Source organism: Leucoraja erinacea, chromosome 23 (assembly GCF_028641065.1).
Source record: "Leucoraja erinacea ecotype New England chromosome 23, Leri_hhj_1, whole genome shotgun sequence".
In the NCBI taxonomy this organism is placed as follows: domain Eukaryota; kingdom Metazoa; phylum Chordata; class Chondrichthyes; order Rajiformes; family Rajidae; genus Leucoraja; species Leucoraja erinaceus.
The window spans coordinates 18,836,662-18,855,725 of record NC_073399.1 but is presented as its reverse complement, the minus strand read 5'-3'; the positions used below and the strand labels follow the sequence as shown (position 1 = coordinate 18,855,725).

The window sequence follows — 19,064 nt, the reverse complement described above, 5'->3', positions numbered from 1 at the left end:
CTTGATACCGGCCAAGACATTACTCATTGTAAACATTGCAGCCTGAGCTTGTGGATGTGTATGTACTGCAGTGTATCAAGGGCAATCAGTCACAGCGAGCACACCTTTTTAGATAGGATTCATTTTGGAGGGGACTCGTCTATTTCACGGTGCTGGGTATAGCTGTACATGAAGAGAAGGACAAGGCAAGCTCCTTGAATCCAACTTAATTTCACAATGCATCTGATGATGAGGTGGCCCACAAACAACAATGTTTAATTTCATACGGGATGTCAATGAAACTCACCGATATCAGTGGAAATTACATATTGCCTTTAAATTGGCAAAAATATCCCCAAGATTATGAGGCTGTTGCCAGGATTCGAGGGTCTGAGCTATAGGAAGAGGTTGAACAGGCTGGGACTATTCCTCGGAGCGTAAGAGGGTGAGGGGTTAGCTTATAGTGAATATGAAATCATGAGAGGAATGGATCGGGTAGACGCACATAGTCTCTTGCCCGGTGTAGGGAAATCAAGAACCAGAGGACACAGGTTTAAGATGATGGGGGAAAGATTTAACAGGAATCGGTATTCATAATCCATGCGGCACCCAAATCTGACAGGATCAACGCGTGTTGGAAGGAACTGCAGATGCAGGTTGACGGGGTCGAGATCCTTCTTCAAACTGACCCTAAACATCACCTATTCCTTTTCTCCGGAGATGCTGCCTCTCCTGCTGAGCTACTCCAGCACTGTGTCCATCTTCAGGATCAAAGAGAATGTCAGATAAACTCAATCTGCATTAAGGTATAATGTACTAACCAGATTAGTTGTTTTTTAGCAAAATAAACAGATCAGCTTCAAAGAAAACAATAAACTAAGTATGTCACATTGTGCCATTTTCCAGCGAGACTTTGGACACTTCCTCTCTTCGTCCTCCATACCTGTAAATGAATGGAGCATCTTCCCATGGGTTCAGGAGGTATCTTGATGTCATCAGGGGACATGTTCCTGACTTTTTCTGAAAATGAAGCTAGGAAGGAAACAAAAGCTACGTTAGGGTTTCGGAACAAGGATAAGTTAGCACAGTCCCCTGCATCCACAAATCACGACAAACACATGCAATTTTGACTTACCTAGAATAACTGATAGTTTATTGTATATTTATTTGTTGTGTTGTTGCATTTAATGTAAAGCTGCAGTAAGTTAGAATATTACTGTTCTGGTGCCTATGATAATTAAACACTCTGTACTTGACTCACTTCAGCACAACTAATTGTCATCTAATATACAAGTTAAACCTGCAGACACATCCCAACCATTTAGCACCAAAAATGGCCTCTGGGATGTGTGCTTTCCCCTCCATGCTTGCAATTATTACCTTATGTTGGTTTCCTGGTCACTAATGCCTTCATTAACCTGTTCAGTGCCACTCTATGAGTATACTCGACCATGACCAATAGTGGAAAAAAAAAACTTGGCAGTGAACAGGTTAACCATTTTGCTTGTGCAAAAACAGAAAATGCTTTCTCATGGCCCATGCTTATCACAGCCTCACCCTAAATCCTTGTTGGATGGTGATTAAGAATGCAATTGGTTGATGTTGGTTTCCAATTCCTGCATCAATGATATCTTGCAGTTATAAAGCTAGTTTAGTGTAAGTTGAATGATTCTAGACATATAAACTGACACTTAGCCACAATAAATGACAGCAAAAAAATGACACGCTTTAAGTACTTTACTAAAGGAGAGAGTGGGGTGGAGAAGTTAGGGGAGGAAACTTCAGAGTCTGGAGCCCGTCTAGTTCAACCCACAGCAGAGCGATTCAAATCAGAGTGAAAATATCTCATAGCAAGAAAACCAACAGGAGGGAGATGATGGGCAGATGGAGGTAGGTGGGAGAGGGTGGAGTTGGGAGATCGCAGATGATAGGTAGAAAGAGATAAGAAATAGCAGGTGGGGCACGGTGGAGGGAGGAGAGACTACAGATGCTGGAATCCGATAAGCAAGGAGGATGATAACTGGAACCTGATAAAGGGAGGGGAGGGGATGGAGGGAGGTATATTTTTGAAACACCTTGCATGAACCTTTCTGGTTTATCTGATTGTAAAACATCATTTGATTCATTTTAGCTCTTCCAAATCTTCCCTTCTTAAAGTCATTATCAAGTTTGCGTGTCAGCTTTTCAGGCAGAATATTTCAAAACTATAATGTTCTCAACTCCTCCCTACTTTTCATAGGTGTCTTAATGGAAATGGGACTGTGGTACCAGAGGAGTCATAGAGTAGAAACAGCACTACAATGGAGCTGTTGAGAAGGATAGAACTATTTCCATTCAATGGTCTGATCCATTCACCTGCAACTGTATCAGATGCAGATTTTGTTTGCCAGTTTTAGACCCCAAACTAATTTAACCTGTTGATAAAAAGAACTTGGGAACACCAAGTTCAATTGGCAAATGGAAAAGAATAAAACCCAGGACCAATCGGAATGGGTAGATTATACACCACCAAATGTAGATGAAAGACTGACACTAGTAAAGGGTTTCACAAGGTTAAAACTCACAGAAAAGACTGGTAGATATCTGGATGTAACCGAACAATGACGCTTGTAATAGATCCTTCCCATGCACTATCCAGAGGACGTTTCCCTCAGCACGCTCACAAATGGGTTCCCCTGAGACTGGTCCTACTTCATGGCAAACCAGAGTTTACCAGGACATGCATATTTAATGCTGACCTTAAATATCCTGCCTCAGAATTGTGCTAAGTGTGGTGGCAGGTTCAGGCATAGAGCTGGCAACACCTTGTGGAGGCTGGTCCACTCTTGCCAAGGTCAGTAAAAGACTACACAAAGAAAAGGAAGGAATCTCTGAGAGTGGGCAATGTGGTGAGCTTCAATTTCCGTGCAAGAGGGAAGCAGCAAAGGTACATAGTAGTATTTGGGTTAATTAATATTTTTAAGGCAAAGAAAGAAGGGTTTGATTAGTACGGGTGTGAGGGGTTATGGGGACAAGGCAGGAGAATGGGGTTAAAAAGGAAAGATGTATCAGCCACGATTGAATGGCAGAGTAGACTTGATGGGCCAAATGGCCTAATTCTGCTCCCATCACTTACAAACTTATGGGAAGAACTAAACTGAGGGACTTTCTCCAAAGCACAAATTGTTGTAGTTTTAATAATGTTCAGACACAAACATGAGGCTGGACAATGGCCCTTCATGCTTGAACTTTTCTATTGTTACGGGCATTCCCCTACTCTGTGTTGCACTCCCCTGCTACAAAATATACCCTCGTGCACAGTTAAACAGTGAGCAACAAAACAGTACACTTCTGGAATATCCTTTCAAAGGTTAATTTTGAGTTACATAATGTTATATTATTAACATCATGAAAGTTTATGAATGTTCTTTGTACAAGAACATTCGATGACTCTGATGGGTACAGACCTGCCACTAGAAAATAATAGGTGCAGTATTGCTGGGGAAAGATCTATTTTTGTATAGCTTTGGGATGCAGTTTTATAGGGTACATGTCTGTTACTGTGCTACACGATGCTACAAGATCATACATGTCTGTAAATGAGGGAGGAACTCTGAACATTCTTCTTTATTATGCAGTCATTCCTTTGGTGCCTTGAAGCTGATATACTGCATAACCCCCATGTCCTTGTTGTGATTTTTGACAATGCTCCCAGGGAACTATATTTTACAGAGATGGTTTTATAGACCTGCCATGAAATGTCTGTCATATCATCTTCTGAAAGTCTGCACAAAGTGGTCATTAGGTGTGGAAACATGGGGTGGTCTCATCAATAATGTCAAATTCACAGCTCACCCTTACTGGGATCTGCTATTAATCTTGGAATTTTACTTCGGAGTCACGTGAGTGATTCCGTGAAGATCCCAGCCCAGTGCGCATGTGCGGCATTATCGCACAGCTGTGCAGAACGCGGCCAGCGGGAGTCGGCAGCTCCCGCATCCAAGGACGTGAGGTAAGTACTTACCTTAATCGGGCCTTGTGGTTTTTTGCTCCAGGGGGAGCAAAGCAGCAGAGGAAGCGGCCCCCGTTCGACTCCAGCGAAGGAGCCGACAGTGGAGGGGGAAAGGCGCTAACGGGACCGCACAGGCTGCGGACCGCTGCAGGGAGCTGCGCTGATGCCGGTCCGCTGAACAGCTGTTTGGTGAACAGCAGCGGACCGGCGGGAAGTTTAAAAACCCGACCGGCAGCCCTGCAGACTCCTGACAAGGAGAATCGCCGCCCGGGAACCGCTACAATGCCGCCTGAAAAACGGCAGGCAGCCTCTACATACAGGTAAGACAAAAATCTTACCAATTTAACAGGTTCTACAGGAGCCAACTTCCTCCAAAACTGGAACAGGTTGGAGACAGCAAAAATAAGTATGTCTGTCTCCCCAAGCCAGAGGAGGTCATGGAGTTCAAAACCTCCAGGGACAAAGGGGCACTGGCTGAATGCCAAGACACTCCTACCCCAGTGCTATTGCACTAGCCATCTCCCTTGACGAGGGATTGATGCAACAGCGGAGTTTGAGCTATGCCTCCTCCAATTTATAGCGCACCATTTTGCTCCCTCTTTTGAGGCTAGCTAAGGAGGCCAGGGCTGGGCTGGCTTAAACGCTGGGCAGGCGGACGAGAACAGCAGTATGCCAGGGGAGCAGGATCAGGAAGAGCTACTGGGTGTTGTGGGCCACTACATGGCTCCTCCACGCGACCATCTTCCCAACAAAGCCCTGCAGGAGCAGGCTTTTCTAGAGGCAAATCCGCAGGCAGCTGGGTCAGCAGACTCGCAGACAAGAGCTAAAAGCAGCGAATTCTGAAGCTCCTAACAGAGGGTCAAGATGTTACCGCCTTTGCTCGTTTTCCACGGATCATACTCACCTGGCAGGCGAGACGCCATGATCACCAAGGTGGTTCTCCCAGGATGAGACTATCCCGTTGCACTACCAGGGTGCTGACGCCTAAGATGTTCCCAAATTTGGTATACTAGACTGAACAATGGTGCATATAAGACCTGCCCGCAACCCCAAATATACGGGGCTATGCAAACCGCTGCTGCGGGAAGAGAGGCAGCTAAACCTGTGCGCCTCATGAGGGCAGGACATGGAACGAGCAGGACATCGCGTCCAACACCCAGCTGGCAGCACCCCTCGGCATCCACCAGCAATATCAAACAAGGACTGGTGAAAGCCTGGCGACCGCTTCACATTACCCCCAAAGTTCTTTTTAGACAGGGGCCCAGAGCGGAGCCGTGGGAAAATGCGCCGCCCCACCGACAGCACCAGCATACCAGCAAACTAGGCCTTCATGAAAAAACAATAAACATGGAGGTAGGTAGTCTGGTTCCTCCCAGTTTACACTAAATAAGGGGTGTTCTACTAACTGGGGGGGGGGGGGGGGGGGCATTTACACTTGTTGATAAAGCATGGGATAAATGATAAAGCTGTCACAAATAACCAAAATATACTCAACAGTATTAGTGGATAAAAACGAATTCAAATTGGGCATATTACCGCCAGTTCAGCAATGCGCCCAAAGGGCATTTTCTCCCTCTAAGAAAGAGAAGTGAGAAGGGCAAGCTGAACTAGAAAGGCTCATTACTAAACGGATCATGGGAGTAAACATGAACCATTGGAATTTGTATCGAATATATTCACCAAAACTACAAAAGATGGTGAATGTAGCATCATCATTGATCTAATATCACTAAATAATCTGTTGAGTATATACACTTTAAGATGGAGACGGGTTTTGTCACTGCCAGACATCTGATCTCCAAAGGATACCTATGGGGAGCATTGATATGGAAGATGCTAACTATCTTATACCCATACACTAGGATCATTATAGATACCTAAAAATTTTTACCTGGATAATGGATATCCCGGTTAGGGCAACTATGGGAGCATAGAGCATTCCCTATGGTCTAACCTCAGGCCTAAACTATTATAAATATTACAAAAATGGCCATGAAAATATTAAGAAACAAGCATAATCATGGCATATAGTGGATGATATCCTCATATTAGGGGAAACAAAGGAATTAGCTGTGGCAGCAGTTCTAGCTACGAAACAGCTCCCTAAAGCTCTGAGGTTTATCCCACGCCCAGATAAACCAGAATTGAAGCGTTAACTACCATGGATTATCTGGGTTTCAATAATAATTCCGTCCATATGACTGTTACTTTGCCAAGGTACTTGGGTCACTATAATCAAATCACCAATGTACTCACTGAAGCTATATCACAATTACGGTGGTGGGCAGACATATATTTGGCATAGTTTTCAGCCCTACTATCATCACCAATCCCAACTTGGTTATTAAAAACCGATGCCAGTACTTTAGGCTGGGGAGCAACTAAACTCCATATCCAGCACAGGTAACAGATGGATCAATTCACAAACATCGTTACTACACATACCGGGCATCAACTACTTGGGATTGGTGATCGCCTATTGGGCTAAAAAGCATATGCATTTCAAATGCAGCACGTACATATGTGGTTACGGATTGATAATACTATGGTGGTGGCTTATATCAACCATATGGGGAGCATAATAATCATTATTGTGCAACAAATTGGTCAAACAAATCTGGCAATGGTGTGTCAAAAGACATTTTAACTATCAGCTGCCTATGTCCTAGGAAGCTAGAACAAAGTGGGAGACACCATGTCACGGGGTAAAATTTATGATAACATTGAATAGATGTCAACCCAAGATATCTGCTAAAGGTATTAAGCAGTTTGAAAGCCAGATATCAATTTGGTTGCACAAGACAGAATCACCAGTAACCTATGTATGTGACTTAGGAACCAGATTAGAGGCAGCAGCGATAGATGCCTACACGCTGGAAGGGGGAATTTCTGCTTTGCCTTCCTCCCTTCTGCCTCATCAGACGGGCACTTCGCAATACAGATGGGATCTGTCTCCGAGATATTGAACGTGCCCGACCGGCCTACACAGCCATGGTTCCCAGTTCATCACGACACGGTGGGCGAGTCACCTATGGATTTCCCTAGTGGACCATGGTTGCTGACTCAACCCAGTATCAGGCACAAGCCACCCATGCCAGAAAAACATCAAACTCCTGGGTGCAGGGTTAGAATAGACCTTACCAGGGACTGGGATTATCCAAAGGAACCATTACCACCATGTCGGCATCCCTGCGAACAGTCACCAAGAGCTAACATGGGTAAAATACTGCCACAACGCAGGGACAACATACCAAACTATTCAACCACTGACGTATTGGAGTTCCTGGAACATCTACACCATGACTAAAAGGTGAGTTACAGTGCCGTAAATACAGCATGGAGCACCTTGTCTGCTTATCTAAAACAGCAGGACAGCAGAGCATGGAGGTATACCTATGTATGGGATATCGGTGTGATATTGACATATCTCAGAGAATGGCACCAGCCAGATCCCTCAGCTTGCTCAATCTATGTTAAAAACGCTCATGCTTATGGCTCTCGTATACGCTCACAGAGTCCAGTCACTCCATAAAACTAGACTGGATAACATGGTGATTACCCCAGACGCATCACGTTCATATTCTAGGTCTGGTAAAAACCTAACTCGCAGGTATATGGAACTAGGCGAAATTATGAGTTCGGCACGGACTAGTAGGGTCGAGATGGCCTGTGTTTTCCGTGCTGTAATCGTTATATGGTTATATGGACCAGGAACGCCCAATTCACTGGTGGGATTCCGGGCCTACCCACCAGAGTCCAGGTTGAGTGTGGTGACCCATCTACTACAATATATAGACACAACCCACAATCTTAGAGGGAGAGGAAAGCCTATGGGTCAACCACAGAAACCCCAAGACGGGGTACGAGCCAAACCACTCCAAGGTGGCTCAAACAGGTACTGAAAGCTGCCGGAATAGATAATAATACATTTTAATCCCATTCCACTAGGGCAGCATTGATATCAGCGGCTGAACGAATGGACATCCCGGTTGACCACATTCTCAATACGGCAGAATGGTCAAGGGAACGACGTTCAGAACATTTTTTTATTATAAACCGTTGATAAACCTGATTTAATTGCAGAAAGAATATTACAAACTGCAATATTAATTTAAGCTCAGGGGAGCTCTTTATGTTGTTATTGTTAACAAATACCTTTCTGTTTCTTGTGAAAGCAGATCCACTGGTTGATTACGATAACACTTCCTCCCTCAAAAACTTCGGCAGTGAGTGAAATAAAAACTGTTACACGGTTTGAAATCACAGACCTTTGAAGTCTTCACGGAATCACTCACGTGACTCCGAAGTAAAATAGTAAGATTAAACGAGTACTTACCAGTATGAAGTTTGATCTGTATTTTATGAGGAGTTACGGTGAGGTATTACGTGCCCTCCGCTCTCCCACCCTCAATATATAGATCAAACTAATAAACTGATGTCTCATGATCTTTACTATCTTACTTCAAATATTGTGTCTATCCTGTGATTTCACACCGCTGCTTCGAAGTATGCCGCACATGCGCACTGGGCTGGGATCTTCACGTAATACCTCACCGTAACTCCTCATAAAATACAGATCAAACTTCATACTGGTAAGTACTCGTTTAATCTTACTATTAAATATCCCTATTGTTCATGGAAGAGGATGGTCGTAGTGGGTTAAACACTATTTTAAACTGCTTGGATTAAACTGATCTTATGATAGGCTTCTATTTCCTGGATGTAAAGTCCAAATAGGTAGCCTCAGTCAATTACCCTTAGCCCCTGATTTGGTGACAGCTGGAGGTGATTTGGTTGAAAATAAAAATTCACTAGGAGGTATTGGGATTGGGACCGAGGCATTTTATTTAGGCAGAGTTGGCGTACAATGGTGTGCTTCTCAACATAGGATATCTAACCATGGAGTTAACCCAGGGATCCTATCCATGTTCTCCAGAGATGTTGCCTGATCCACTGAGTTACTCCAGCACATCTGCAGTTCCTTGCATCCGCATGGAGCATCTAAATTGATGTGACAGTCTTCACCTCAAGAAGCACAAAAATAAATCAAAGTGATCTAACACAAACAAGTAACTGGTTGGGGCATGTCCACTAATATCACTCTATTACTGTGTAAAGATTACATTGCTCAAACATGCCTGCAGCCCAGTGACTAAAGCTAATAACAGTGCTTGGACACCGGCAACATTTGGCATTGGATTTCATTCTTGTGCCATTCCCAATACAGCAGGCCAACAAGGGTGGCTCAAAGGTACAGCTGGTAGAGCTGCTGTCTCCCACCTGGGTTCGATCTTAAGCTCGGGTGCTGACTGCGTGGAGTTTGCACGTTCTCTCTGTGACCATGTGGGTTTCCTCCGGGTACTCCTGTTTCCCCCCCCCCCCCCCCGCCACATGCCAAAGACATGTAGGTTTGTAGGTTAATTAGCCTTTGTAACATTGTTTCTAACGTGTATGGAGTGAATAGCATATAACTGGTGTATATAACAGGTAATCGAAGGTCAGCGCATTAGTTCCCTTCCTATGGAACATCAGTGAACCGATTGTATTTTTGGGACAAACTGTTACATTTATGGTCTTTCATACAAATGATATATTTTTTTACCCCAGTTGTATTCAAATTTATTAAAGCATGATAATGGATCCAAATTCACATATCCTGGATCATTAGTCCTGGCCCTTTAGTCAGTGGCTCAGTCAGCAACATGAGTATTATTCACTGAATCTCATTAAAGTGTACAAAGGGCCAAAAAGATAAGTGAATTGAGAAACAGAATCCCAAATTAATGCAAAATATTCTTGTAGCTCAACTGGAAAAGTGACTGAAAAGTCAAAGATTAATTGTCAAAAATATCTTGGGAAAGGGCAGCAAACAAAGGAAGTTTCAGTGTGCTGGAGTGAACTTTAATCCTTTTGAATATTTGGGGCCTGCCGTCACCATTAGAACTCCCTTTCTGCAATTAATAAGTAAATCAGCAGCTCCTGCTTGGATTACATGCTCCATTAAGTTGCTCTCCGTCTGACACCACAAGGCACAGACATGCCATGCACACACACCAAAGCATGTAAATGCACACACGTACACCACAGACAATTGGCAGCTTGCTCCATGTAATTCAGCTGTCTAAGACAAGTGAGCCCGAGGTGCTGACCATTGCTTAACATGACTGACGCCAACTCGGGTAATGGGCATGTGCTACAACCTGCACAGCCTTGCAAGCTACTATATAGAAGGAAGATTTAGAAAACATGAATAGCTCAGGAAACCCTTCTTTCTCTCTCCATCTAGGCACTGCCCCCACTTTGTGCTGTATGGGTGCTCTTGGTGTCTGATGAAATAGGGCCTCGCTAAGCAGACTGTGGGAATTAGTTGAGCTCTGTGCATATAGTCATTGGAGCTTTGCCCAGTGCAGTTAATTCTGCAGGCTGAATGGAGGCAACACTGAAAAGAAAACCAGCTTAAAAAATTGCAGAGAAAAGCCTGGTATTTGTGTTGCCATGGAAACCGAGGTGAACACTTGGCCCCTTGCACAAATTCTGCACATCAACAAATCATTGAGTACATAAAAATCATCGTCAACTCTGCACTGGGAAGGCGAGTGAAGTCAGAGTTCCTGGGAGTTACCCGCCACTTTAAACACAAGCATGGAGGAAATGGGAGGGGTAGACGGAGGTGCTGGTGGGCAGCTAAAATAGGGACATCTCGCAGTGAAGGATCAAACAAGCAGAAGCTCGGGCACAAAAGCAGCCAATGTATAACACAAGCAATACCAACATAAGCGAGTTGGCCATTGTATAAAATTACAATTAAGGCTGTCAACTTAAATGTCTGTTGTAAACTGTTCCTACTGTAGGTGTGTAACAGGAGGATCAGTGGGGTGGGGAGATGCTGATGCGATGTGTGAGGAAATATGGTATTAGTGTAGATGCGTGCTTGCTTGCTTGCTTGCAGTGGGGAGGCAAACAGGACAACTTTATGTGCGGGCAATGGGAAATGACATAAAGGATAAAATCATGGAAGAATGAGGGAAGTAAATCTTGGTGTAGGGAGAACGATGGAGAATAAATTGAGGCATGAAGAAAATGAGGATCATTTACATCACTAACCAGCACATGCAGACATTTGGAAACAGGACCAGTCAGTGTTCCTGAATGGGACATGTAGGAAGGAACTGCAGATGCTGGTTTAAACCAAAGATAGGCACAAATCACGGGAGTAACTTTGCGGAACAGATAGCATCTCTGGAAAGAAGGAATGGGTGACGTTTCAGCTCGAGACGGAACAGAAAACCCAATGTTTCAATAGGATGGAGGAGTTACCAATACAACAGTTTGGTCGCACTGGCTTCCATTACATACCTCCATATATAATCATGGAGGTCTCAGTAACTCACATTGACTCCATATCTGGTTAAGTACAGTTAATTTTAAGTACAGTTAATGTCAAGACTTTTGCCCATTTAGTAGCCACAGGCATTATTAAATTTCAACCTTAATATTTAATTAAACGATGTCTCATCTATGTGATTCAACATTAGGCCACGTATTAATGTCATCAATAAGCCAACTTATTTACGCTGCTAGAAGGCAATTTATTTAAATCCTGATTCAACTTATCTTCCAGTGAAACCATCACCGATACGTTTGTTACTGCTAGGTTTGACTACGTCAATGCAGTTCTGGTTGGTCTCAAAGATAGACACAGAATGCCGGAGTAACTCAGCGAGTCAGGCAGCATCACAGGTGAAAATGGGTAGGTGGCATTTTGGGTTTGGACTGTTTTTCAGACTGATTGTGGTAGGGTGAGTGGGGCAAAAACCCACTCAGTCTAAAGAAGGGTCCTGACCTGAAAAGTCACCTATCCACTTTCTCCAGAGATACTGCCTAACCTGCTGTGTTACTCCAGCATTTTGTATCTATCTTTGGTATAAACCAGAATCTTGTAGTTCCTTGTTATTACATCTAATTGGTCTTTCTTGGTATTATCCTCAATGGATTTGAGTTCATTTGCGACTATCAATGTTCATTTCTAACTCTCCTATTTACCTGTCACCCTATGTTTGCTGACCCACACTGGTTCCTGGTTAGGCCAAAGCTCAATTTCAAAATTCTCATCCTTGTTTTCAAATCATTCCATGGCCTCACATCTTCCGATTTCTGGATTCTCTTCCACATTTGACATGTGTTTATAAATGCATTATTCTTTTTCTATATATCTAACTTCTTTCCCACGATTACGTAAATTCCAAATGACCAAATTCCAAATGATCAGCAAAATGACATCCATCTGATCCATGCACAGCTTAATTGTTTTATACTATCTCAAAATGCTGTTCCGTGACATGCTTCCTTTGTGCTGGTGAAGAACAGTCTCTCAAAAACGCATTTGAAGAATTTTTGGCCCTCAATGCATTTAAGTCAACTTTCATCTAACTTAATATCTTGGTTGTTAAAATTCATATTACTGCTCCATTGTTATTTAAAAAGCCTCCAGTAGCTCAGTGTCATAATTTGCACATTACAGTCCAGTGGTGGCTCAATGTGTTGCTACAAAAAGAGGGCTGATAAAAAAGCAAACTGCTGTTGCTGCCGAACAAATAGCTGGCACTGCTGAGGGTCACATATGAAAGAATGCATGCTTGGGTGGAGAAAATAGACAAGCCTTTGCAGGTTGAGTTGCTGATTTTGCTGGCAGGGAGCTGGAGTGCAGAGAGCACCAGTGAGGCCGACCCTCCTGCCAGTCAGAAGCCGATGCTTACGATCACTGGATGTTCACGTGCTCGGGCCAGTCGCTGAAGGACAGGCTGGGGCGGGAACGGGCTGGAGAATGGAGTCTGAGGGGTGTTGGTAGAGGGCATGGCTGGAACTATTTTGCAAAAGCTTTGAATTGACAGCCCCAGGGGGTCTGCAAAAACACCATGTTCCAGGACTAGCTGGGGTACAGGTCAAAAGTCAGACTCCAATAACAGTTTCAGTCATATTTGAAGAGTACGGTAAATAGGCTGCTGAGTTAGCCTCCGGCTGAAATGAAATACTCCCTTGACATTTGATTGTGAACATCACGGACATTGGGTTCTCTGTTTCACTCATAGAGGAGGTTGATATTTGCCTGTGGACATTATCATTTGGCATTGCAGTGAACATGTAATGCTTGTTAGTAAACAAGTTGTTTTACACTCTCCATACATATGATTTTATATCTTTAGGCACATTTAAAAATGAACATAGATATCTATTAAAACATGCATGTAATGGGCATTTCTAGTCCAAACTCACAAATTCTGGGAATATACTACCATTAATCCCAAACTGAATGTAAAACATTTCTAGAAATGTTCGCAAACTGACGATGCCCATAGGTATTTTATTGCTAATAAAATCTAGTCACATAAATAACGCTGCAGCAGTTTTATAACTACCACTGACAGTTGTAAAATTATGGTGAAATTATGTATTTTGGAGTTGGTTAAGGGATAAATATTGTCCAGGAAATTGGAAATACCCTTGCTCTTTCTCAAATAATGCCACGTAATCAATCTTTAGTGCCAATCGAGAAGCTGCCAGAGGCTTGGGTTAAAATCTCATTAAAAGATGGGAGCTCTGATAGCGCTGCACCACAAATGAATATCAGTCTAGGTTTTGTACTTTCTTCTACAGTGACCTCTGACTCTGGTCCATGACTGACACATGAATGCAGACAGGAAATGTGCAAATACCTGAATTATTAGCCACTTACTAAATGGCACGGAGATAAGCTGATTAAAAAGGTAAACACAACAGACAAAATAGTGAGATAGGAAGGGAATAGAGTGCTATGATTGGTTTCAGCTGAAGCAAGTTGCGCCCTAGAGGTGCAGGAGCAAAAAAAAAGCAAATCTGACTTTTATCCACAAATTGTCTCAAATTTCCATTTACAAATTAAATCAATGATTAAAATACTGCTAATTTAACAGCCCCACCAACTCATTAACCCTGCATTCAAGATTAATTTGTTTGATTTTCTTAGAAAATGGACTGACCACAAGAACACTTTAACCTTCGAATATTTCCAAGCAGAGCTACCGAGCAGTCTGAACTTGCAGAGTGGCTGGTTGCCTGGTATAATGTCAACATCAATCCCTCCCTAAAATTTACAGGTCACAGGTTGTTTTCTGAACTTAATTCAGCGAGCTCGCAATTAGGTAGACAGAAATTCAGGGTTTCTGGGCTGGGAAAATATACAATAGGCTGCCCTTGGTCACACTAACTGAAATTAAACAGCCCACCCACCAAAACACACCAACGCCAACCCCAAGAGCAGCACAACAAACAGTTCAGGCTAGATGCGGACCTAAATTTTCAAGTTTGGGAACTGTTATGACATTGATTTACAGAGGGATCTTTGGGGTGGGAGATTGCAACCTTCACATGGTCCACCCTGTTTCAAAGAATGCAATCAACCTGGCGTGCACAAACAGAAGATCAAATAGAACAAGTTGTCTTACAACTTTAGGTTGTGCACGCCATACGCAAGAAGAAGAAGAGGGATCTTAAGGTCAAAATCCATAACTCCTTGAAAGTGACAACACAGGTAGATAGAATGGTAAAGAAGGCTTAAAGAGTCATAGTCTTAAAGCGTGGAAACAGGCCCTTCGGCCCAACTTGCCCACACCAACCAACATGTCCCATCTACACTAGTCCCATCTGCCAGCGTTTTGGCCTCCATCCCTACGAAACCTGGCCTATCCATGTATATGTCTAAATGTTTCTGAAGCGTTGCAATAGTACCTGCCTCAACTACCTCCTCCGGCAGCTCGTTCACCCTTTGCATGAAAAAGCTACCCTTCAGATTCCTATTAAATCTTTCCCCCTCATCTAACCTATGTCCTCTGGTTCTTGATTCCCCATCTCTGGCAAGAGACCCTGTGCCTCTACCTGATCCATTCCACTCATGATGTTATGTACCTCTATTAATATCGCCCCTCATCCTCCTGCCCTCCAAGCAATAGAGTCCTAGCCTGTTCAACCTCTCCCGATAGCTCAGGCCCTCGAGTCCTGGCCTCAAGCCCTGGCAACATATATGGTATGCTTGCCTTCATTGATTGGGCCATTGAGTATAAGAGTCAGGAAGTCATGATGCAGCTTTTTAGGACTTTGGTTAGGGCCACATTTGGAGTATTGCATGTAGTTCTGTTCGCCCTACATAGAAACATAGAAAAATCGGTTCAGGAGGAGGTCATTCGGCCCTTCGAGTCATTCAATATGATCATGGCTGATCATTTAAAATCAGTACCCAGTTCCTGCTTTTCCCCCCATATCCTTTGATTCCTTTAGCCCCAGGAGCTAAATCTAATAGGAAGGAAGCCTTGGAAAGAGTGCAGAGGAGGCTTACCAGAAAGATGCCAGGATTAGGGGGTATTAGCTAAAAAGGGAGCAGTTGCACAGATGCAGGAAGACCTGACAGAAGTATATAAAATTATGTGAGGCTTAAAAAGGATAGACAGTCAAAATAGGATAGGCATATGGATATGCTGGGAATGGAGGGATATTGATTATGTGTAAGCATTTAAGAGTTGGTCTTGGCATCATGTTTGGCGCATACATTTTGGACCGAAGGGCCTGTTACAGAGACAATGAAATGCATGGGCCTGTTCTTGTGCTGTACTGTTCTACTCTATGCTCTATGGTGAAGAGAGGTAAAAGAATACCCGTTAATCTTAATTCTTAATCTTAATTTTTCATTTAATTTGCCAAAACACGTTGCCATTTTTCAACCCCTGTGCATCTCCTGCTGTCCCACAGTTCCATGAGCAGCCAATGAGCCTGCATTTCAACTTTCAAGCTTGACTCTGAATGGTTTTGCTGAACTTACAGCAGGAACACATTTGCCTCAAAAATAAACCCGTATTGAACAGGTTAGACTTTAAAGTTTGAACACATAAAATTTTACTAAAGCTTATATCCCAGCATGCCATGAGGAAGCGAAGGGGTTGTCAGGGTGAACGTTGGAAAGAGTCATTGAGCTGAGGGAAACAGTGGAGCAACAATCAGTGCAGACTCACAGACAGTGGAGCATGGTCAGACCACACGATGACATGTCTTCAAGTTTGACAAACTATTCCCTTCCCTGAGCTCTTGTGGTCTGGCTATCCATGAGTTACAAATCTACAAGGAAGTCTAACAGAAATCTTCACCACTCCAAGATTCATCCCTAAAGTACTTTGGAAATGCTAATGTTCAGATCGCTTCAAATTTCTGATGAACCAAGAATTCTTCCCGTTAAAATATCTTTGATCATGGATGAATATGAAACAGATAATGGGATTTCCCATCATATTCTGTTTAGTTTTTCAACAGATACTGCATGACCTGTTGAATGATCCCCTTAGCCACAAGGGCAACATCTAACTCCCTCTTAAATATAGCAAATATTTATTTCGGATTTCTAACATCTCCAGTTTCTTTGATTTTCATAAATATTAATTGTCGTTGGGGCTCATTAGTTTTAAGTCAAAGATTAATGTGTTTCGTTAGCCAAAGGTAATTCGAGGTTAATGATGAAAGATTGGGTCAAAATGGTTGGGGTTACAACAGTCTTTATTTCACTAAAAGATGGAACCGGTGGAGAAGCTTTGTGGCTTCTGCTACCTGATGGTTATAATAACTTGGCAACCAATTCCTAAATCTGATTGCCCAGATAAAAAAAAACAAATAAGGCGGTCAGAGTGCCCTTTTTCATATCCGTATGAAATGAACACACATACCACATTCCGTCTTGGCTGACTTCTGCTAAACTGTGTATATGAATGCTGCTTTTGAACCAAAAATCAACCGCAGCCAAACCACAACAAAACACCATTGACAACCAAATCTCCTCATGTTCGTGTGCGTTTGTAGTCTCAGCTCCTTTACAGGAACTCCACGGTGTATTTCAGGGCATCTACAGGACTCCCTGAACTGATGATAAGTCTGTCTACTGGATACATTCAATATTTTATTTTCCCCCAAAAGATCTATTTTTCCCTAGATGTTCTGATTAATTTCCTACTGATAATTGAGATATCTTGCTGCATTAGAGGAAGCAAAATAATTTGCATGGTCACCTTTGCGTCTCTACTAGGTGCCAGCAGGCCAGCTGTGAGCGTTGTGATTGTTGCCTGTCTATTTGAGCAAGGAGAAACATTACTGACAAACCTAAACTGATCCCTCACCTGATCATCATGAATGAAGCAGGATGCATTGGTAAAGGTTATTGAGTTGAGAAAAAAGAAAGCATTGAATGGGTCAACAGTTAAAATCAGAAAATACAAAATCACGAACCCCCAGATTCTTCCCCCCTGTTATCAGACTACTAAATGGTCCACTCATATGCTAAGGCTATGGTTCCGATCTTCCAACCTACCTCATTGCAGCCATTGCGCTTTATTTCTAAATCTGCACTTTCTCTGTAACTGTGACACTGTAGCATTTATATATTCTGCATTATGGTATTTTTCTCTTTGCACACTACCTGTTGCACTTGCGTATGGCTTGACTGTTCTCGTGTCTAGCGTGATATGACTGGATAGCAGGCAAACAAAGTTTCTCACTGTATCTCAGTACACGTAGCAAAAATAAACCAAAACCAATTCTAGAAAGGGTGAGATGGACAGGGAGAGAGAACTGCCTTCAGAATATATAAATGTCTGCTCAGTCCATTCTTCTCTCCCATCAGTCACTAAAACACTTGCACATAGATAGGATTGGGCACCACTTGCACCCCAGGGCGAAATTCTTTTGAGACAAATGTGCACAATAACAATCACATGAGTTTAAAAGCAGCTTGGCACAATGGGTTACCATGGTAACACTTTGTTCCTACAGTTTATCACTTTCCCACTTTTTCCACAGAGTTACTCCAGTCTATTCTTTTTCTTCTGGCACTTTCCCCTGGCACTTTCTCAAAGAACAGCCGTCTAAATTGGCAGCACTTCCCAGGTGTTGCGAAGTGAGACTGGGGAGCTTATTGCTCTGACAACGCCCTTAAAAAAGGAACTTCCTGCCAGCTGCAAAAGGCAACAGTTTACTGCCTGCAGCAGCGACTTCACTCTCCTGAAGGAGCACGCAGCGGGCGGGGTTGAACGGCCACACCCCGTGTGCTGCCTGTTCTATTCACCACGCAAGTGATTCACCAGGTTACACACTGACAGAGCAAGAATGCAAGGCCTGGAGACACACATTCAGGAGGGAGTGGCAAGGCAGGAAGTGGTTCATGCAGGAGGGAGTGGCAAGGCAGGAAGTGGTTCAGAGCTGAGGTGCGCTGCACACTCAGCAAGATGCAGAGTCATTGGCCATAAAGATAAATCACTGGCTCACCTTCTTGACTAATTAGACAATTCCCTCCTCTCACTTACAGTTGGAAATCTATAATGTTACTCAATGATCTCTGCTGATTCAGCAGGGCTGAGAACCATATAACCATATAACAATTACAGCACGGAAACAGGCCATCTCGGCCCTACAAGTCCGTGCCGAACAACAATACATACAACAAGTGAACATTGAACTGTGCTGTGTAGAATGGAACTGCAGAAGCTGGTATATACCAAAGACACCAAATCTCTGGAGAAAAAGGATAGGTGACGTTTTAGGTTGTGCTGTCTGAAGAAGGGTCCCAACTTCAAACGTCACCCATACTTTTTCTCCATTGATGCTGCCTGACCCACTGAGTTACTCCAGCACTTTGCGTCTATCTTCAGTATAGAACTGTACAGTAGCAGAACAGGCCCTTTGGCCCACAATGTCTGTGCCAAACATAATGCCAGGTTAAACTAATCTCTTCAGTCTGCATATGACTATATCCCTGGCTAAGGGGATCACGGGGTATGGAGAGAAGGCAAGTATGGGATACTGAGTTAGATGATCAGCCATGATCATATTGAATGGCGGTGCAGGCTCGAAGGGCCGAATGGCCTACTCCTGCACCTATTTTCTGTTTCTATATCCACATGCACATTTAAATGTCTCTTACACACCACAATCTTTTCTTCTTCCACCACCACCCTTGGTAGTGTGTTCCAGGCACCCACCATTCTCTATGTAAAAAACCTTAACCTCTACATCTCCCTTAAACTTTCCT

General features: G+C 43.3%; 1 protein-coding gene across 1 annotated transcript in view; it reads right to left on the bottom strand.

Moving 5' to 3' along the window:
• Nucleotides 1-19,064, bottom strand: part of sap30bp (SAP30 binding protein) — a 97,765-nt gene that overhangs the window by 10,887 nt on the left and 67,814 nt on the right. The window contains exon 5 of the mRNA XM_055654008.1: nucleotides 923-1,011. Coding sequence (XP_055509983.1) covers nucleotides 923-1,011 — 89 coding nt within the window. The remainder of the gene's footprint in view (nucleotides 1-922; nucleotides 1,012-19,064) is intronic.